General features: G+C 34.9%; 1 protein-coding gene across 1 annotated transcript in view; it reads left to right on the forward strand.

The window, feature by feature from the left end:
• The window catches only part of Adgrg7 (adhesion G protein-coupled receptor G7), a 60,530-nt gene that overhangs the window by 11,613 nt on the left and 25,450 nt on the right, over positions 1-23,467 (forward strand). Inside the window, exons 2-8 of the mRNA XM_020183764.2 lie at positions 1,972-2,085; positions 3,041-3,145; positions 5,474-5,586; positions 7,686-7,835; positions 9,460-9,557; positions 19,019-19,143; positions 19,335-19,439. Coding sequence (XP_020039353.2) covers positions 1,972-2,085; positions 3,041-3,145; positions 5,474-5,586; positions 7,686-7,835; positions 9,460-9,557; positions 19,019-19,143; positions 19,335-19,439 — 810 coding nt within the window. The remainder of the gene's footprint in view (positions 1-1,971; positions 2,086-3,040; positions 3,146-5,473; positions 5,587-7,685; positions 7,836-9,459; positions 9,558-19,018; positions 19,144-19,334; positions 19,440-23,467) is intronic.

Consider the following 23,467-nt stretch of genomic DNA (forward strand, 5'->3'; position numbering starts at 1 on the left):
CTCAGATTTTGCTAATTTGTTTCCAAGAGTTTTATGATTTTTTTCATGTAATTTAAATGGGAATTATTTTATAATTTTATTTTCCAATTGTTGCTAACATGGGTAAGTAAATATGATTTTGTACCACATAATTTGCTAAATTTATTTATTAATTCCAGTAGCTTTATTTGAGACAACTTGAAATTTTCAGTGGATTTGATTATCTGAAGCAAAAGATAGTTTGATTCTATCTTTTCTCTTTCTTTTTCTTTTTTTATAATTGTGCCATTTTTTAATAACCGGTGTCCCATTCTTTTCCCTTTCTTTAGTTTAAGCCTTTTCTTTCTTGCCTGTGGCACTAGCTAATAACTCAATACAATGCTGAAAAGAAGTGGTTAGTGAAATTATTTTGAGATTTTTGTCTTGTCAGATTTAGGGGGAAAACATTCAATATAGCACTAAGAAATATGATGTTGATGGTAGGTTCTTCTTAGGTGATTTTTTTTATCAGTTTGAAAAAATTCCCTTGTCCTCCTTGTTTGTGAGAGGTATTTTTTTTTTAATGTTAAATGCTTTTTTGCACCCAGAATTTAATAAGATGATCAGATGGATTTCCTGCTTTATCCTGACATATGGCAGATTAAATTAATTGATTTTTCTATTGTTAAACCAATCTTACATTTCTGGGATAAATCTTACTTGATCATGTTACATTATCAGTTTTATATATTGCTGGATTTGATTTGTTTTTATTTTGAAGTATTTTTTCATCTATGTAAATGAGGCTTATTGGCCTATAATTTTTTCTTGTAATATCTTTGACAGATTTTTTTGTATCAAAGTTATCCTAGCATTGTAAAATGATGTGAAATTTTTCTCCATTTCTTTATTTTCTGGAAGGGTTTGTAGAACAGTGTAATTATTCCTTCCTAATTCGCTGCTTTCAAGATTTTCTCATCTTTGAGTCTGACCATAATCTGCTAAGCAAAGTTTTTCTTTGCATTGATTTTTCTTGTGATATGTTGATCTTAGATCTCTAAGCTAAGATTTTTAACCACATTTGAGGAATTTTGACAACAATTTCTTTGGATATTTCTTCTTTCCTATTCTTTATGTTTTTGCATTGTGTAAGTGACTCTATTTGCATATATGTTGAACTATTTGCTATTGTCCATTGGTGCTTAAAGTTCCCTTTACTTTTTAAAATCATTTTCCTCTCTATATATTTGAAAGTATAGACTTTGAGCCTCTTTCTTTGTCTCTCTCCATTCTGGGATATCCCCCTTTAATTCCCTATTTCTCTGATATCCCTAAACAGTTTCCTCTCACACCTTGATTAGGTAAGGCTCCACTTTATTCCTTCAGGAATAAATCTCCATGACTTGCTCGATACATCCCTTCACAGTCCAGTCTATGTTCTGCTGCTGTTCCACATAGAAACAACATATATTATATGTTAAACTCTTCTCTTCATCAGAACTTTTGTGCTTTTGTGATTTTGCCTACTTGGGTCATCCATTTTTACCTGGCTTTTCTGGATTTAATATTATATTCTAATGAAAATACCATTTCTTCTGGAAGGTCTTCTTTGGCTAGGTTACCTCTATCCTCAGTCTCTCCTCTTTGCCTTCTCACTAGTGTCTTAGAAGTATGCATGTACTTGACTTGGTCTGTCTGTTTGTCTACCTATTATCTACCTCTCATCTGTATAATCTCCCCTTTCTTAAGGGATTCAAATCTCCTTAGTCAAGGTGTTGTGTCCTTCAAATACATCTTTTTCATATCCATAACATCTAATAGACATTGTATACCTGTGTACACTGAGAATATTCTCAGTGTATATTTTGCTAGTGATAATATTACAAAGGCTATTTCTCAGCAATGATATTCAAAGTAATGATTTTGCATACAGAAGTTAAATGGCCATAGACTTGACAGGAGAAACTCATCAGGCAGTTCCCATGCTATTCTTTCATTTATTTCTTTCCTTAGGAACATCTGCTCCCCCATCAAGTACCCCTATTGAGTTCTGCAGGAATGGTGGAACCTGGGAAAATGGCAGATGTATTTGTACAGAAGAATGGAAAGGGCTGAGATGTACAATTGGTAAGTTACTTGGGGTAATACGAGTGTGAGGTTAGGTGACCCTTCTGTTAATAAGAGCAGCAGCAAAGCTTCTAGAAGCTTCAGTTAATAATTACAGAAACACTGGGCATAATAGTGATAGCATAAAGATGTGTTTACTAAATCTGTAGCCACAGCCACGTTTTCTTCTTGGGATTTGAATAATCAAGACATTTTGTCTGTTTCCTATCAAGTTTTTTCTCTATAAACTCAAATATGTATTTTCTTCTGGCCAAGTCTCTAATCTAGAGTAATGTGCAATATGATTCCCTACGGTCCTTTCATTTGGTGATATATACCATATTATCTCATTTTAAATGTTGCAACTTTACATATTTAACTATTCCAAAACCAAGAGACATCATCATAAATATAAATTTATATGAAGTTTTTTTTTCTTCTTCCTTTCCCTCAAAGAGTTAAATTAGTGGTTTGACTTCAATCAATGGTGTCTCAGAATCCATATTCAAGGCAGTGTGTTGATATGAGGTGTACTTCCCAACACTCTCTACACTTCATGCTGGATGCTTGGGATCCAGAACCCTATTGTCCCTCTCATAATTTCATGATTTTTGCCTTTTGTTTTGACCCACATCCTCTTGATGCCCTTTGTCACGTTAGACTGTATATTTTTACTTCTCTAGATTCTAACAATCCTTGTTGGTATAATATTGGCCACATTCCACCTCTACCCAGCTATGTATTGTGCCCATTTTGACTGAAATCAATTATCTGATGTACTGTTTATTCTAATGGCAATAACTTAGCCAGAAAGGAATGTATGGAAGTTCCAGCAGCCCTGTGGATTTGACAAGCCTTCTATTAACCTTCATAGGTTACATTGCATAGGTTTTGAATTTCACCTTTTATCTGCTTTCTTTTCTTTAAAAAAAAGTGTAATTTATAATGAGGAAATGTTTTTGTTTTTCCATTATAGCTAATTTCTGTGAAAAAGGTACATCTGGCATATATACTTTTGGCAGAATTGCAGTGGGAAGATATGGACCTTCTTTGCAAACATGTGACAAGGACACTCTAAATGGTATTTTTTTCCCCAAAAATCCCCTCTGTTTAGATATTAGAATTAGTATGCTGAGTCATACTAATTCAACTAATGTTGAGTCCCTGGTAGTGGGAAGGCTTCATTCCTTTTCATGATGTTAAAGTTTAAAGTGTGTGGTAGTATTTCACATAATCATAATTTTTCTAAAAACCATAATATGGATTAGTTGTTTGTGAATTCCTCTTGATCATTACTTAAACTGACTTCTTTTATTTACTAGAATTTAATCAGGTGAGTATTTGCTGAGTTATATAATTTATCTCAATTTTTAAAATTAGTCTTCATTATAGACTAACCGCATACCATTTCAGACTGCATCTTTTCAAGCAGAAATGAAATCGGTTAAGTCTGTTTATTATTGGTATTCCTTTATGTCTTTGGTCATTTTAGTTATCCATCTTAAAACATCACCTAGTTTCACCATGTTTCTCCTGGCATAGAGACTTCTCAGGAATGAAAGAGAAAATAATATTTTCCATTTGCAATGTGTTCCTGCATGTTCCAGGATGTTGGTGACTCATTTTATTTCAGACCACATTGGCTAACATGTTCTAAGAATAACCTTTGGAAATGCATAGATTGCTTTCCTGTTAACTAGAGACTATTTTGCCTGTTTCTGATTTGCATTGACTATTATCTCAGCAATCTTGCAGTTAATTCCACATGTCTTACAGAACTGGATTGCTTAAGAATGGAATCAATTCTGTGTCATTTACAAAAAAAATGTTTTGTAGAACTACTGCCAGTAATAAATCAATGATGATTCTAAGGAGAATTTAACATTTTATTTAGATATTTACTTTTTGTGCATGCCAAGGGTACTTTGAAATGCTAAATAAATTATGTGATTGCTCTTTCCTATGTGCTTCTTTCCCTTTTTTATTCTAAGTGATTACTCAAGTATTCATGATCCTATTTATTACATGTGTCCTTCCAGCCTCAAGATTAATAGCTCAAGAAGTGAGAAGGAGGTTTTGATTATATTTGCATTTACTATACATAGCACATATACAATAGTACACTTATAGTGTATGTATGGTGCCTGTTGGCTTAATTTCATGTTTTTTACATCTGAAATATTTCATAATGATTCATAAAATAGGTGCAATTTACAAAACATAACTGTGTGCTATGAGTTAGGAGAAGTAAAAAGGTCAGTAATGCCTCCATGCAGGTTATCACACCGATGAGATATATATTATTTTTGTAGAACAAGAGAATCTCCGTCTTTTACTTGGTTATTCATTTCTATTTTCTGAGAAACTATTGTAACAATATGCTTATTATATTTCCTTTTGAATTTCAGGTTGAGCCAACAATATAATTTTAAAGATAATGTATTAACTGTGGGTAAATTTGCATTTATCAACATGTAGTTTAACATTCAGTAAGAATTTTTCATACTATTCCTAGTCTTGTATTTCTATCATAGCCAATTCAAACTCATTTTGTTCTTAATTGTTGTAAGATAAATCTTCCTCATAGACATAAAGAGAAGGAAAAATTGACTAAAACTGGTCATTTGAACCTCAGGCTAAAAAAGTCAAGATAAGTGATTGCTGCATAAAATATTGTTGTGGTAACTGACTTACTTTTCCTTTACTGTTATTGGCCTAAAGCAATAATGGTTTAGATTTCTCACAGGACTGTGGGTTGACTGTGGCAACTAAGCTGTGCTGGGAAGTTCAAAACATCTTGCTCGCAGGTTTGGAAGCATGGGTGCTGACTATTAGCTACATCACTGTAACTGTCCTCTACATGGTCTGTCCTCCAATGGGTTAGAACAGCTTCTTTACTTTAAAAAATTTTAGCATAAATTAATTGTACAAGGGGGTTTTATTGTGACATTTGCGTACATGCATATAATGTACATTGTTGAAATTCACCATCTTCCCTCTCGTTTTTAACATTTTAGTGGATTTCATTATGTATTTTCATACATACATACATATAATGATTATGTTTTTTTTCGTATATATATATATATATGTATATATATGCATATATGTATATATGCAATGTAGACCTGTTTCTTCACATGATAGTCTCAGGAAAGCATTCTGTGAGGGTGAAGCCTGAAACTTCAAGGCGTCATGAGGCCTAAGCTCTAACTCACACATTTCTACCACATTACCGCTCAGTCAGTGACAGGTCAGCCCAGATTCACAAAGTGGAGGAATAGATTCCACTCCTGATGGGAGGAGCAGCAGAGTCACATTGGGATGGAGCATATGAACAGGTGCAGCAGTCGCTATGGAGGTCTTGTTTTAAACCCTGTTTTGTTTTCATTTTTTCTCTTTATTAAAGCTGGCAATCCAATAGCAACCGTGCTGTGTGGTTTCTCTCAATATGGAGAGATAGAATTACAGAATGTGTCAGTAGGAAATTGCAATGAAAATCTGGAAACCCTGGAGAAGCAGGTATGCCCTAGGATCCATCTGATGGGCAAGAAGTTCTGAGTCTTGTTCTGGTAGTAAATTAATGCTTTAAAAACTTTCAAATTATAAGTAACATAACCAAAAACTAAAACCAGTCTTATTGTTTTAGCAAACATCAGCAAATTATAATCTAGAAATCATTTTAAATGGTGTTATCTTTTTAGAACAGTGAAATTTTGACTGAAAATACATCTGTGACATTGGAGACCAAAGAAAGCCTTTTGGTGGTCCACGGGATTAAAATGATGGGGAAAAGCACCATGACTACGGAGCCCTACAGACAGGAAACTCCAGATCTGATGCTGGGTGTCAGGGTTGAATCCATGAGCTGGTGAAATGAGAAGGACATATTTTTTTCATGCAGATTAAGTTATTTTGACTGAGGATGTAGGCAAATGTGTGTCCATGGAAAAGCTTATATCAAGGGCGGAAGAAGGAATTTACTTTAATGTAGATATCATTGTGTGTGCCAGGCATGTTTCATAGTTCTCGTTTAACCTTCAATAAATGCCTGTGAGTTAGCTGTCATTTCCATGTTAAGGATAGTTACTGCTAATAATACTTGCTGATTGATGGACACTGTGAAATACAGATGCTCCTGAACTTACAATGGAGTTATGTCTTGACGAAGCCATTGTAAGCTGAAAATGCATTTAGCTCACCTAACCCATCTGACATCAGCACAGTGCACTTTAAAGTCACCAATTACTTATTCTCATCATTGTGTAGCAAACAGAGCTGTCATTTGCTGCTGCTGTCCAATCTCATGAGAGAACAGTGTATTACATATTGCTAACCTAGGAAAAGATAAAAATTAATCATTGAAAATTAGTTAATATTTAATAGTGAATATCACTTTTGTACCATTGTAATGTCCAAAAATAAGTCAAACCATAGTAAGCTGGGACCTTGTCTATACTGTATATAACACTTTACACACACTAATAGCTTCTTTAAGCATATTTAATTCTCAGTCACCAAGGTAAGTGTGAATGTACCTATTTTATAGGAAAATATAACCTCCTCAACAAGTGAAGTGTTTTACCTAGTGATCACAGCCGAAAAGTATGGAGCTGCTCTTGATTTTAAAAACCACATTGTATTGCGGACTCCATAATCACAGATGGTCAGGGAGTGGGGGTGGTGGTGTTGGAAGTCCAGGATGTGTGAGTGGCTGCAATCACACAGACTACAAGAAAAAAAATACAGATTCTGAAGTCAGATCAGGCAGTGTGTGACAATTAGCTCTGCCTCTTCCAAGCTGTGCAGACTTTGGGTGAGCTCCTTAACCTCTCTGAGCCTTTAGGTGAGCATGAATATGCTCAACTCACAATGCTGTTTTACTACTACATATGCTAACACCTATATATAGCAGGATCTGGCTATTGAATGAGACAGGCATTTCTGTCTGATTGAATATTGCTTCTGACTTTCCCAAGCATGAATATTAGTTTGATTTTTGAAATGATGCTGCCATCTAGTGAAAACCTAAGCTTTCCCCAACACTGACACCCACTGCAGAGTTAGCATATTTTAGTCTCACAATACAGAGCCCTGGGGCCTATTGTTACTTGGAGATATTATCTAAACTAGTGTTCCACAAACTATCTGTACTGAAAATCCATTACAGACCAATAGTTTTGTAAAATACAATAAAAACAAATTACTAAAAAATAAAAGAAATAAAATGCAAAGCCATAATTTTACTATTATTATACCCAATAGTATAAAATTGCTGTGTAAATTTCTAAGCACTTAACTCTCAATTTCTGTGCTTATCTCCCCATGGGCTTTGTAACCGTGAACCAGGTTGGTCCATCCCTACGCTTTGAGTAGCTCTGATCTCCTTAAGTCAGACCATTAATCAATCCTGGCAAACAGTAAAGACTGAGAAATCCACTGGCCTGCATGTAGTGTGTCATTAACACAAGGAAACAAGCAAACATGAAAAGCTGAGTGGGTGTGATGTCCAAGAGACTAATTGAGGCTCAGCCAAATTTCAGTTTGTTCACTGACAGTTGCTTACAGCATGTTCAGCTATAGTTGTGTAAAGTTAGTTTTTTCTTTTAATTCTTAAACAGATAAACAATTTCACAGCAGAATTTAAAAATATTTCTGCAGAAGCTCAGATTTTAACATCTGATAGCAGTAAATTAACTGCTGACAATATCACTTCTGCTGCTAAAGTGGTTACGCAGATCTTCAATGAATCCAGAGATGTTGAACCTGAGGTAAACTCAAGACTTAAGTGGGGGCGGGAAGTAGCTCACTGAGAGCATTTGCCTAGCATGTGTGAGGCTTTGAATTTGATTCCCAACACCACAATTAAAAGGTGGGTTGTGTGGAGAAGAGAAAGACATCCCAAATTTTAGCCTTATCTCATGAAATGGTTTGGGGATAGTTTAAATTGCTTTACACCCATTTGGCAGAGTACTCCTGAGAGGTACTCAAAGAAACTGCCAATGGGGTTCTTGTCCAAATGTCCTGTCTTAGGGCAGTCACACTGATCATTACTATATTCAATCTTCCAGAAAGTACTAGAATGAGTAAGTTTCTTTTACTTTATTTTCTTACCAGTTATATTTGAACTTAATATCCCTGTTCTATTCCAACTAAGCAGTGCTCCAAAGAATTCACTCTGGAACTGTGTCAGGAAGGGAGATAATGAGAAACAATGAGTGCAACAGTGAAATGAAAACCGGATTTGAGTAATGTAAACTAGTAGGATGTGGGGCTAGACAAGAGAAGGGTCACCTCGCCCCAGAGGATAAAACAGCCAATGAAATAATATGTGACCCTGTATGGGACAGGCTGTACCCCCCATTTCCATAACCTGCTGTAAATGGTATATAAGGAAAGCCCCCTTTGTTCTCGGGGCTCAGCTTTTGGACTCGAGTCCGCTGAGTCACTGCCAGCCTGCTTAATAAACTTGCTTCCTGAAAACTTTGGTGCCCCCTCTCTCTGTCTGAGCCATCCTACAACAGAAACTTTTACCTTAGATGCCGGTATTTTTGTGCTAAGCATGTGTGCAGTTTTTTTTTTTTTGGCTTGAAAACTTTAAGCCTAGTTTACATTTTTGATATCATAAACCTGCTAAGCTCTGATACCTGCAAATAAGAAGTATACTCACATTTACCAATGATAACCAGTGAGTTATTGGTCAAGCAAGTTGGTTAACCAGCAATATGCACTGACCTAGAGTCTATCGATTGAATATAACCATGATTTCTTTCTTTTATTTCCTTTAAATGTCTTATTTTATATTACCAAAGGTCATTTGAAGTCACAAGCTAATGAAAATGGAATTGAAAGAGAAAAAGAGGAACCTCCAAATGTGGAATTTATAGTTATATTGGCCAGTAAAGACAGATAGTAATCAAATGCTGAGGGATCATCCTTCTGACATACTATAGAGTTTTTATTTTAGGAAAACTGCAGATAATTTTACTGTCTAAAAGTTATATAAATACATCTAATAAATTATGCTAATTACTGTGAGCTATAATAGTTTAACAACCAGCCTTACACTGTTCTTATTTTGGTTCTACTTTTGTATCCAAGCATTTGTGGTTATGTTTTTAGGGGGCATGGTATTCTACAAAAGATCTTTTTATGAGGTCATATACAGAGGGTTGAGCCTCCTAATTCATTAGCTTAATTTGTATTTTTCCTTTCTTGATTCTCTCTGCCATCATATGTAGGTCATAAATTAAAAACACTGATTTTGAAAAATCCTTGCCTTTGGACCATCATTCCAATTTTGCCTCTTATTACCATAATAATTCATCATGATGATGCCAATGTTAACATATGATTTTGTGTCTTTTAGGATGATCACTGCCTTTTCTTTTTCAGGCAAAAAAACTTGCTGTAACAACGGTAAGTCAACTTTTGGATGCCAGTGAAGATGTTTTTCAAAGAGCTGCTGATGATAATGATGATGCCCTTAATATGTAAGCACAATTTCAATTTGGAAAGAAAATTTGACAAAGTGCCATTTACTTTCTTAGGTTACATGATACACTGACTTGTCTGTACAATGATAATACCTTTGTTCTACCACTTAATACCTTATAAAAATTTAAAAGTATAAATACCTGTACATCTACATCATAATTTTAGAAAACTGCCTTATATGAGTGAGCTTTTATCTAACCATATATCTGCTCTGCTAGACATTTAGATTGCTTCAAGTCTTTTAATATTATGAATAATCAACTTTCTGTACATAATCATTGTTTACATGACCCATTACTTTCTGAGGAGAAATTTCTACATGTCATTCTCAGTTTCCTAATGATTACAACCAGTACCTATTTAGGATTGAGCCCTGAAAGTGAAAAAAGGACAAAAACATGAAAGGGAGCAATCTAAAGATTACAATTCTGAGACATGGTGGCAGTGGGTATGTAAACAGTTTTACTGGTATATTTTGTGACTTCAGCTTTCAATAGATGTCTGGGCATCTCTCACTGGGAGTGAAGCACCTCTCATTTTTCTTGAAGTGGTAGAAGGAAGTGGCCACAGGATCCAGAGTCTATATTCAGCAAAAATGGAAGTGTGTGTGTGTGTGTGTGTGTGTGTGTGTGTGTGTGTGTGTGTGTGGTGTGTAAGATGGAGAGAGAGAGAGACAGAGAGAGATCCTGATCCTGATATTCAGAACTGGAGGTGTTTGATGACAAAGCTGTGGGAAGAGAAGTTTTGGGATTTGGCTGAGAATCTCACACAGGTCATGATGAAGAGGGACAATTATGAATTTTATGGGCTTGAGGTATAGAAGGAAAAACAATTCTGTATCTTTAAGAAAGTGCTTAGAATACAAATAAAAGTTTTAAATATAAACCATGTTGAACAATAAAATGGTACAATCATTTTATCCGTCTTTTCTCTCACTAAATTTCTAGTCCATTAATTTTCTGATTATGTTCTGTCAGTTCAACTTGTATTGTGTGATATTCTGTGTCAGCTCTTATGGATTCAGATCCTTCTTTCATTCATTTCTACCTCTGGCTCCAAGGTCAGGTCACCAACCCCTCAGCTCTGTTTAGAGGAACAGAGTCAAGCTCTCTGTATTTGTGAGTTCTGTACAGATGATTCAACAAATTATGGATTGATTCAGAAAAAATTGTACTGAACATGTCCATACTTTTTTCTTGTCATCGTTCAATAAACAGTACATTATAACAAGAATTTATAGCATTTAGATGTCTTTATTACAGCATTGTATTAGGTTTTATATGTAATCTAGAGATAATTTAAAGTATACAAGGGGATGTGGGGTTATATGGTAAGACTGAACCATTTCATATAAGGGACTTGAGCACTGGCAGATTTGGATATCCATAGGCAGGAGGTAGGCAGTGGTGGTGCAGGAATCTCAAGCTGAGATACAAGACACTGAGACAGTTTAGCAGGAAACGTCTTATTTGGCTGGCACAGACACAATGGACTCATGTTCAAAGGCTGAGCCCCTAGAACAAAGGATTCTCACCTTATATACCTTTACAAGCAGGTTACAGAAGCAAAAGGCAAAGCTCAACCCATACATGGTTGCATGTGACTTTATTGACTATTTTATTTCCCCAGTGCCATGTGACCTTCATGTTTCAATTTTTTAAGTTTTATCTCTCTGTTATGCCATCTCTTACCCCTGTTACATTATCAGAACACAAACTTGTCTGTTTCTTTTCTGGTCTTCCTCCCTGCTACATTATTCCTCACTTTGGTGCTCGGACCCACCTGGGGTCAAAAAGCATCATCTTGATCTAGGGGTTTGTATTTTTATAGCATCATTACATGTGTGGCTGTTTTTGTTTGTTTGTTTTTTAAATAGTGACCTCCATAACAGTCCTGATAGACTGCAATACCAGGGGAACAGCCAGGGTAACATCAAACATGTTCCCAAGATAAGACCCATAGCCCCACTTTTTATGATAAATGTAGCCTGTATGTTTTGTTTTTGTTTTTTTTTTTAACTCTGGGACTTTTAGTATCACTTAACAACTACCTCATAAACCTGGGAAGTATATGAGCCAATGTAACACCTGACCTGTTGGTGGATGTATGATACAAAGTATGGTTGTGTGGAGGTCCCAACAACAGCTCTCTTGTAACATTCAGCACATGGGAGAAAACTTGTAAGGGGCAACCCAAAAGGTAGAGGAGAGTAGAGGTGCGTCCTATGTTTCAGATTCCTCCATGTGTAGACTAGTCGGCTTCTAGAGTGACTAGAGCAGGGCTGTTGTCCCATTGTTCATGGTTCCCTTTTGTCTCTTGTTGAGGAAGGGCGCAGGTGTTGCGAGGGTGATCTTGGATGGTGAGGCTGAGTCAGGGTTGCACTCCCATTCGGGAGAGGCTGGCTTTGCTTGGCTATGTTGGATCTAAGGAGCAATTTTTGTTATTTTAACTGTAGTGAGGACAGACAAGACAACAAAAGGGCCCCTCCAGTGGGGTTTTAATGGATGGACATTTTATTTTTTTACCCAGATAATATCTTTTTTTTTAACTGAATAGAATTACCATGGCAACAATATACTATCAATGTATATGTCTAAGAAAACATGTTGTTTAACAAAGTTAAAACTACCATCTCCAAGTATCAGAGGACATGTTTAGAGCCAGTAAAAATAGTCATTTTGTCTCTAAGTAGAAGACCCTGTCTAAAAACATGAATTTGTGTCTGGAAGGGCTTTAATGTCAGAGAGCCACACATGTGACATTTTAATCGTCTTGGCTTTGGTTATTTTTGAGAGGTCTGGCACGAGTGACTCCATTTGAATTTTGATGGCATTCCCCCCTTGTCTCCAAACTGCTTGTCTCTGAGCTGTCTCCTCTGAAGATCGTTTTTTTTATCCAAGTATTAGCCAGGCCAGATCCTGTTTAGCTTTTGAGATCAGACGAGATCGGATGTGCAGGGTGGTATGGCCATATACAAAGATCTTTTTTGATTGGTTATTGTTTTTCTTTTTATCATGAGGATTTTTAAAATTCTATTTTGGATTTTGTTTGTTTGGTTTTGGTCCCAAGTCAGGGGGGAATTAACAAGCAGATCAGGTGGGAATCAGTGCCAACTAGACCCTTTTGGCCAAATTTAATCAACAAAGAGGCTTCGAAGGAGTGGCTCTTAGGCAGTGGGCTTTTAGACAAGTATAATATAAAACAAAATCCAATAAAAGCAGACATCTAAAAAGTTAACCTGGTTGACACATAAGTACTTAATAGAGTCATTTTTTATGGACTTGATTGTAAATGTCCCAGAAGGACCAGAACTGTAATGACAAAACTGAAAAGAGTCATGCTTAAAATTTTTATGGACAATTTAGCAACTAATAGAACAGTTGTCTGTCCACTAACTATTTGTTATTATATTTATCTAAATTTTGTATTTTAGAAGGCTTGATATACTTGAAAAAATAAGTATATTTAGTATACAGGAACTAGTAACAGCATCATAGCTCTATAGAGGTTATATATACATATTAGTTTAGTTGTTGTTTTTGAAGTAAAACCTTAGATTTTTTTATCAGTTGTGTGTGTGGGAGAACAGTTTTAGTAAACCCAAATAGCCCAAAGACACATATAGGGTATTGATTGCATTAGAATCACCCACAACAGTTGTTTAACCATGAGGTCATCTAGAAAATTTTACATAAACCAACATTTAAATGAACTTTTATTTAGTTATCAGCTAGTTACCTTAATAGTTAAAACCCTGACAAAAATCACCAGAGAGCACAGGTAAATATTTGTGGGGACTAAGTGTGGAGTTAGGAAACCTAATGGCCAAGAATCATGGCTCAGATGTTAATAAGGGATCATACCCCAGATGTTGACATTAACAGATGGCTCATGACATATAGCAGAATCTTATCAACTTGTAGTCAATGGAGAACCACCCCTAAAATAATAGTCCCAATTAGGCCATCTCAGGTCAAAAATTTCCTCTGCCTGACATGTGGAAGGAGTAGGACTAACATCTCCACTTTGTTGACTTTATAAAAACTGGAGGTCTTAACCTCCAGTGTAGTATTCCTTTTTGAGTTTTTACCTTTTATCCTGTCTGAATAAAAAGTAAAAACTGTACTTTGGCTTTGTTTTTTTTTTTTAATTTTGTTTTACATAAGTAAATCTGCCTCAACCCTCATATCAGTGTAGCAGCATTCCCTGTGTTTAGCTGTCTCTTGTTTCTCTGTGTTTTAATAAACTCTTGTTGTTTTGATAAATTTGTGGATTAACCTATAGCACCAAAACTTTTTGACAGTTATCCTGACAAAACAAAAACCACTTTTAAGACAGTTTTTGTAAATGTTATCAAGAACAATATAATATTTTTAAGATAGACCTGTTGTTATGAAGTTAGAGAGTTAAGTTTTAGTTTAACATCAGTACATTAAATTTTGACTTTACAAAACCTTTAATGTAACTGGATTTTAGTTAACTTAATTACTTACATGAGCATTTATAAGCTCTATCTTTTTATGACAAATTATTTTGTATCCCCTAGGGGAGCTTGTCTTTATCTTTTTTTTAATTTAAAAGTATTTTTTAGTCTTTTATTTTTTAAAACCATATCTTTAATACCATATATATATATGATATATATGTAACATATATATATGTGTGTTACTTGTTGAAAATAACTCATAAGACCTTTTAACTTAGTGCCTTATATTTGTATCAAAAAAAACCAGAAGGAAAGCAACCTTAAAATTATTTTTTGTATAAAAGTAATTTATAGAAAGCCCATTTGTGATTTATGACAGAATAAAATAAGCTAAGGTTATTTTTAACTACCCAAATTTTAAGATCCTGTTGTAGGCCACGCCTCTCCCCCACCTACTTTTTTCCTTTCTGGTCAGAGTGTTAACCCCGTAATGCCTGTATCCTCCCAAGACCTGATTGAAATAAGTTTGAAAACTGGTTTTCTTAAAAGTAGCAGTAGAACAGAGTAATGATTTTTTTACATTTACTTTATAATAAGAACAATTTTTAAGATGTTTACATATTTATATATAAAAAGCTTCAGCAGTTTATAACAAAGATCTTTAAAATAAACACCCTGGTTTTTTGTTACCTTGAATATCACATTAACCTTATAACAGCAGTTTAAGAACCATTTTGAAGATTCTGACACACACATACCCACACACAAAGTTTTATAAATTAAGCATGCCAGAAAAAAATGTTAATCCCAGAAAAACCTTTTTAAATACTAACCAGAGGGCTAACCAGAGGAATGGTGGGTGATGCATCTGTTCTTTTGTGAGTCTCCCTCTTTAGAACTGAATTTTTGTTATCCATCCCTTAACCTCAGTTGCGGCTACTTCCAGCAGAAAACTCAACCTCCCTAATTCCCAGAGTTGTCTCACACACTTTTGCCCCACACCCTAAACCTGAGAGACTTGGTTTTACCCCAGACAGGATTACTTGGGGTTCTCTGGGAGTTGATCAGTCTCCCCTTCTGCCTCCTGAGGCAGGCCTGAATTTGAATCCGTATTCTTGCCAGTCTGACCAGTGATGCTTCTCTCCTCTTGCTGGTTCCTGTGCCTCACTAGGTTCCTGTGCATCTGAGGCCTTCACCCTGACTTGCTGGGAGAATGAGTCCCTCCTCAGGAACAAATGTCTGTTGGCGCCTGGCAGGATCACTCCCGGTAGTCCAGGACACACCCCAGGGACAAGGATGGTGAAAAATCAGTCTCTGCAATCCTGGATGATCCCTCAAGAAATGTTGCAGTAATCTCAAGCTGAGATATGGGACACTGAGGCAGTTTAGAAAGAAGCAACGTTTTATTGTGCCAGCACAGACTCAGTGGACTCGTGTCCAAAAGCTGAGCCCTGACAACAAAGGAGTCTCACCTTATATACCCTTGCAAACAGGTTACTGAAGCAAAAAGCAAAGCTTAACCCATACATGGTTTCATGTGACTTTGTTGGCTATTTTATTCCTCCAGTGCTATGTTATTTTCTTCATGCTCAATTTTTAAAATTTTATCTCTCTGTTATGCCATCCCTTCCCTCTGCTACATTATCAGAACACAAACTCATCTTTTTCTTTTCTGGTCCTCCTCCATGCTACAGTGGGAGGTAGATTCTGGAACCAATTTCCTGTGGAAATGGAGAAATAACTGTACTTTTGATGAGCTGTCTCTCACTCTCCTGTCTCAAAGGGAAGGAGATTAATTGTTGCTCAGGGAAACCCTGACCTAGGTGCAGTGTCTCCTGATGGGCACCAGGCTTCAGTCATCCATCTCACTTTGACTTCTTTATTCTTTCATTTACAGGAACAAAACTCATATCTCAGCTGCTGAGTACTTTTCTATTCCATTTATTTACATGGAGAAGTGAAAGTAAGAAGGGTGGGAGTTAAAAGGAGCGTGATGGGCAGGAAAGACTCCAGCTAATATTCAGCCATCTGAAATTGTAAAGTTCTCTAGCACCTACTCTCCTTTCCTTCACTGGGAGGAGACAGAATGTTAGGTGAACAGAGCTGTGGAGCTGTGGATGGGGTTTTGATGGGTGGGGCATCATAGTACAATTGATGAGTTTAGGACTTCACTTCTCCATTTTGAACTGTACTTACAAAGACTGATCAATAACCTTGGAACTTTACTGTCATGTTAAAGGTCATAATTGCCCTTGTTTGCCTAATTTAGAGTATGCAAAATGTCTCCTTTACACTGCCTACTTTGTGCATATACATTTCACTTTTCTGTTTGCATTTCTGTTCCAGCTAGCCTTTTTTAGTTTCCCACTCAAATTATCTTGATGAAACACTTATTGCAAAGAGATATACAGGATCTCATGAGAACCCAAGCACAGGATGATAACAGAGCCAGACCCTAAGAACCCTGGAGTAGGAAGTTTGTGGTGTCCCCAAGGCAGCTTTGCCATTCTCAGTAGAGAAGTTTATGGATCCTGCCTTATTTTCAAACAGAAAAATTGGCTTCTTATTTTTCATTTGTATTTTACTTGACTTATTTCCTCTAATCATGGCTTTCCTGACATAACTGCCACACTAACTAGATAATTCCTGATTGTATCAAATGGCTTCTTTTTCTTTTTTGTGGGACTGGGGTTTGAACTCATGGCTTTGCACATGTGCTTCACAGCTTGAGTCATGCCTCCAGTCCATTTTGCTCTGGTTATTTTGGAGATAGGGTCTCACAAACTATTTTTCTGGGCTACTCTCAAACTTTGATCCTCCTGACCTCAGTCTCTCAAGTAGCTTGGATTACAGGTATGAGCTACTGGCACCTGGCCAGATGGCTTTTAAAAATCCAGCCTCTGGATTGTATCAGTTATTTGGGGGCCCATATTTTACCCAGTTTAGTTATGACATGAGGAAGGAAAAATCATGTGGGAGGAAAAAAATGGCCTTAGAAGTAGCTGTAAATAGCTCAGACTTTTAAATGTGTTTCCAAAAGTGGTAAGCACCCCCATATAGTTAACACATCTTCACTTTAACCTACAAATACCTCAATGTGTTCCTCTAGATATCACCAGTGTTTCAGTGTTTCTTAGTGGGAATAGATACTCGGTATCAACAGTCACTGCTCAGTGGAATGATATTAGCAGGTTGGAGTTTTGTTATGCATTCCTTCTCTTAAAAGCAGCTGTGAGATCTGATTGTTATTTATTATTAAGTGGGAAATACATAGTATGAATTGCCAAAAACTCATAAAGTCATGTTATGAAAGGAAAACATTGAAACAGAAAAACTGAGGAATGTTTCCATGTGAATGAAGATTTCATTCTCTTTATAAAACATCCTTAACTAATTGAAACTTTCCTTTTCAATGTCTCATTTGGAGGGCTGAAGGAATGGCTCAAGTGGTTGAGTACCTGCCTAGCAAGCATAAGACTGTGAGTTCAAATTCCAGTACCACCAAAAAATAAGTACATAAATAAAATAAAAAATGAAAAAAAATCTCATTTGAAGGAAGAGAACGAATGTTTTAGAAATAATCATTGATGTGGAATGCAGAATACATTTTGATGAAATCCACTTATTCCTTAAAGAACTGAACAGATCATTTTTGTTGTAGAGATTTTATTTTGCCAAGTTCTGAAACAGCAAACACAATTCTATAAGAAACAAGAAAATGAAAATGTCTTATGAATTTTCTTTGGAGAACACCACGTTGACATTTTCTCCCACTCTATCTAATCAATCTCTGAACTTAGCCAAAAGAAAGAACGTTGTGAAACCTGTAGTGTTCATTTGTAGTTGAGGCAGTGAGCTCAGAACTCCACTTTTCCATGTTTCCATCTGAACTTTCATCTCAAGAACGAACAACTTGAAAGAGAGGTTGGACTCTAAGGAGTTCAAGTGAGAGGAGAGAGTTGGATGCATGGAAATCGATTTTACCACTACAGAAACAATAGAAGTTTGTGCCCAGACAATGCTGGATCGTAGTGCCATCCTTCTATGTGAAGAGCACCGTAATAAAAGACTATTTTTGTTAGCAAATCTGTCATCTATGTCCAAGGTACTGTCAATGGGTATTGTCCATCAAAATTTTTTAAGTATATGTATCAAATTAAGACTCTGGTGAAGAGAAGGAATTTTTTTTCCTTTATTGTTGTGCTGGGTGGGGGTACATTGTGGCATTTACAAAAGTTCTTACAATGTATCAAATATATCATACTTGAATTCATCCCCTTCATCACTCTCCTTTATCTCCCCTCCCACCATTCCTAGAATAGTTTCAAGAAGCATCATTTTTGCATTTACATGCATGTTCACACATTTTTTGCACCATATGCACCCTCCTACCCCCTTTCCTCACCATTCCCTCCCTCCCACTGGTACCAACCTCTCCTCCCCTTGCAGGACCTGTTCTGCCCTCCTATTCTCTGATTTTGTAGAATTTATAAAAAGAAAAAAATTGACATTTTTCTGGTTTGAGATAAAGGTAGTTACAAAGGGAATTTCTTTGTGATATTTCCATGTATATATGTATTATAACCCCAATTGGTTTATCTCCTCTAATTTTCTTCATTCTATCTTAATTCCTTTCTTATGGTGGTTTCAGCTGATTTAAGAATTCTATATTCATTCTTGTATAGATAATATATTAACCATGTTCAACTTCTTAGTTTCCTTCTTTTATCCTGCCCATCCTGTATATGACTTCCCCTTAGTGTGACCAGTGTTTCATAACATTGTTGTGTTTGTATTAGGTCTACACTCCACATATGAGACAGAACATGTGGATTTTGGCCTTCTGAGTCTGGCTAACTTCATTTAAGATGATGTACAGAAGCAATTATTTTTAAATGGTAGTTAATATCACTGTGACCATGTGAGTTCTGTGCTTATGCCTCTCTGCTGTAACATAGGAAACAACACACATCTCTGATTTTATTACAAAAATCTCTAGAATTTTAAGTTGTTATATTTCATTCTATACAGGTTGGTTGAACAAATTGAGACTTATTCCTTGTCTTTGAATAATGAGGTAGTGGTGGAACCTAATATAGCAATACAGTCAGTTAATCTACGAAATGCTACAAGTGTTCGCTTCTCTGTGCTAAAAGGTAAGATGTTTGTTTTGTGTTCTTATAACACCAAAACACATTCTGATGTGATTCATAAATAATGCTCTATTCATGAAATGTAGACTTTTTAGCATATATTAATTCTATAAAGGGTTTTCAGTGTGCTATTTCCATACTTGCTTATAATGTGCTTTGATCAAATTCACCCCAACATTTTTTTTTTCTCATAGGAACAAGTGATTCTCTAGTTTCTGGCTCAACATCTATAGATAATGTGAACATGCTTAATCCAGATGGACAGACTGAACTTCAGATCTTGCTCAATACTGGGGAAGGTAGATCTCAAACTATGCTACATTTTTATATTACATTTTTTAAAAATGCACTCAAATTCATGGCACTGATAACTTAAAAATCCACTGAGGGAAAAATAATGTCTACTTAGCTTCACAGCTAATGACTTAGTTTGAGTATATTTGGGCTCTGATATATTAATTTCATTTCTACTATTCTAGATAATAGATAGGGATGATATTTTTTGGCTTTTCAAAAACTCTTTGAAGGGTAGCAGAATTGAAATGCTCAGGCCATGTACACAAATATATATTCTTATTGAAATCTTGCTAATGTGGTTCTTTCATTTCTATATTTTGAAAACATTAGCCAGGCAGGCATGGTGGTAGATACCTGTAATCCCAGGACTCTGGAAGCAGAGGCAGGATGATCAGCAGTTCAAAGTCAACCTGGATCATAGTGATATCTTGTCTCAAAAAAAACAAACAAAAATATTCAGTCACAAGCTCTGCCCATATTTACTGGTGGTATGACAGTCACAGGCTCAGATTCAGCCTGTAGACCTACTCTTTGAGTGATTTATGCAACTGGAGCAGTTGATTGTCATTTAAGAGTGCCAAATTTAATTTATCCTCCTCTACATGTCACCTTCTCTGGACTCCCTATCATTGCATGTGGCCCTTCAACAATCCCTTTTTGTAAATTGAAAGGACAGTACTCTTTAGAATCTAAATAATACTGTCTAAGGAAATAAATAAAATGAATAAAACACATTTGCCTTTTGTCCCCAAATAAAAAATCTAATGCCCTAAGTGCATATTTTAAAAAGAGTAAAGTCTTTGTATGTTATTGTTAGATTTTTCTCTCCCTTCTGTTTGCTTCAGAAGCACATATACTAACTTTTCTCCCATTTGATTTGAACACCTTTCTGTGTATTTGTTAAACATTCAGGTTTCTTACTTTGTGACTTGTCTACTCAAATACTGTGATCATTTTTCTTTTTCTTTTTTTAAATTTATTTTATTCATATGTGCATACAATGTTTAGATTTCTTTGTTCTTTTATTATGGTCATTAGAAATTCTTTATGAATTCTGGATACCAATTCTTTGTTATCTATTTAAGTTGTAAATATCTTCTCTCTTGTCAATAGTTTTTGTTTATTTGTATTTTGTTTAAATATATAGAAAATATTGAAAATACAGGGAGAATTGACCAAAGCACTAACATAAGGAAAAATTTTAGTGCAACTATCCTGGAACTTAAAGATCAAGTAGACAAAATAACTAATCAAACATGACCTTTGTACTTTTTTGTGTGTATGTATTTTATCTGTAGATAAAGTAGATAATGAAAAGATCTTTTTAAATGTCTGAATACTTAAAAATTTTAATTTATAGTATATAAATGTATTCAATGTGTCAGTCTTTTCCTGTAGAATGGATACTCTGTGCTTTTCTTAAAGAAGTATTTTCCTATCATAAATCATCATAATAGTCTCTTCTTGTAGTGTTTGTGTTCATATTTAGGTCTTCATTGCATCTAGAATTTATTCTTGTGTTTGGCTAATAGTAGGAGTCTACCTTTTATTCTAAATAAACAAGCAATATAGTTCAATAGATTAAAAATTAAGAGAAATAAGTCCAGATTGGACTAAAAGAGACATTTAAAAAATTTACAGATAAAATTGTATGTACTTATTATGTTAAACATGTTTTGAAGTACATATACACTATAAAATGATTAAATCTAATTAATTAACATGTGCATGACATCACATAGTTATCGTTTTTGTTGTTGAGAACACTTTACATTCACTCTTAGCATTTTTTCAATAATATAAAATATTGTCACTATTATAGCTCCTTGGTGTCAGTGCATATATGGTTCCAAGAAGACCTCTGTTGAGAAAAAAACATGAATGTTCAGGATACACAGAATTCAGTATTCTGAAGTTATTCAAATTTACCTATTCTGTGCATACAGCAGATCTGAGTAACTGTAACTTGAAACTACACGGAGTAAGCTTTGTTACTATCACAAAAATTACTGCTGCACACACTAATGCTGCTCGTCAAAAGCTAGATCATGCTCTTTACCTTGAATACTGCTGCTCCTTGATTCATTTTTCCCATAATGCCACCAACTTCCACTAAAGACATGTTGCCTTTCAATGAATCTAAAATTCTTACTTTGTCACTTAAGTTAAGCACATTCCATGCCCTTTGTGACACAGAAGGATTACTATAATTTTTACTTTGTTTTTTGGGGCACCAGGTGCTTTTCTGTGAGGCATATTTTCACAAAATTAAGGGCAGATAACATGCCAGATCATACAACATTTTAAATACAACTGATGAAAACGTGAGACTGCCTGAGAGCTTCTCCATATCAACAGAGTTATGTAATGTGTGTCCACATAAAATTTTTATTTCTGAAATTTCTTTTGATTTTATTCATTTATGTATTTATTTTGACTGTGGTGGGCCAAAACTGTGTGTAATAAATCTGTGAATAAGGTAGGCTTACTGTATAGTCACAATGTAGTAAAAATTTCCTAAGTGAAATTTTGTAACATTTGATATTTCCCTAACTACAGTGATTGTTTGTACATTGTTTTAAAAAAGTAAGTCTCCAAAATACCTATATTTTAATTTTTTGTTCTCTTAAAAAGGCATTGAAATGTATAAGAAGAAAATTAAAAATACAGGGGGAATTGACCAAAACACTAACAAAAGAAAAATTTTAGTACAACTATCCTAGGTCTTAAAGATCAAGTAGACAAAATGCTTTTACATATATATGTATGTGTAATTTTATCTGTAGATAGAAAGCAGATAATGAAAATATCTTTTTAAATGTCTGTGAAGTAGTAAAAAGATGACCATTTATTAGTCACAAAGAAAAGTTTAAACATTTTTAAAAATAAAGGTTACATAAGACATAATGCCATAAAAGCAAACGTTTTCCCAATTAAAAAATTTAATAAACCATTGTTAGAGGTGAAATTGCAGATTTTAAATTACTGGAACATTAATTGAGAAAATTAATGAAAAAAACACATATCAAAACTTTATGTACAAAGGCATTTAGAGAATAATGTATATCATTTAATAAATTTATTAGAAAGTAGAAGAAATTAGAAAAATCTAAGTATTAGCTAAAGATGAATAAAAAATATAATAAATGTAAAGAAAGCTAGAAGGAAGGAATTAATAAATATAATTGTAGAAATTAACAAAACTAGAAATTAACAAATGCTAGTCTTGGTCAATAAAATGAAAACTCAGTTCCATCAAAAGACTAATGAAATAAATGACAAAGTTGACAAAGAAGAGAGAGAAACATGAAGAAAGAATATCTAAAAATAGGGAGATTCTGTATATTATAATAGTAAATGTAATTTCTTCTAATGTATCTGAGTGTTTATGAAAATGATTTTTTTTAATAAATGGTCTTTGTATTGTAGAATTAAAGAGAGAAGTGTGTAGGGACTCTTATTTTTTTCAATCTATATGCTTCCAAGGATTTGAATTTTATCTCAAGCATGCCATTCTTTTTTTTTTTTAATAGAAAGGATGCTTACCATATTTTTAGAATTAACTTTATCATTTTGTGTCCATGAGGAAAATTTGGTGAGCTCAATGTACCATGAAAAAAATTAGAAACCCATGCCTTTCTCTCTAGGTAGAGGCTAGAACAATGACATGGCAGGTAGAGGAGCACAGGGGGACTGTCGGGATTTTGCCTGCTTCTCTCTCAAATTACAAGATTGAATAAGCTGGTTATAAGGCCATGACTTTTCTTCTATCACTTGTGAAAAATAACAGTGTAGGCAATTGTTTAGTTAAAATGTACAGGTACTGTTGTTTGTTCTGCTATTTTCATAGGGCTGATATCTGTAAAAAAGCATTCCTCTACTGGTTCTGTTTGACCACTGAGGTGGCCAGATCCAGTGCAACTCTACAGTCATGACCTTACAGTATCTTTAATGAACAGTTGACTGCTTTTTCCAATGTTCAGAAGAAATGTTTCATAATAGTGTTCTGACCTTGGGATAAGCTCTTGAT

This window comes from Castor canadensis, chromosome 5 (assembly GCF_047511655.1).
Source record: "Castor canadensis chromosome 5, mCasCan1.hap1v2, whole genome shotgun sequence".
NCBI lineage: Eukaryota > Metazoa > Chordata > Mammalia > Rodentia > Castoridae > Castor > Castor canadensis.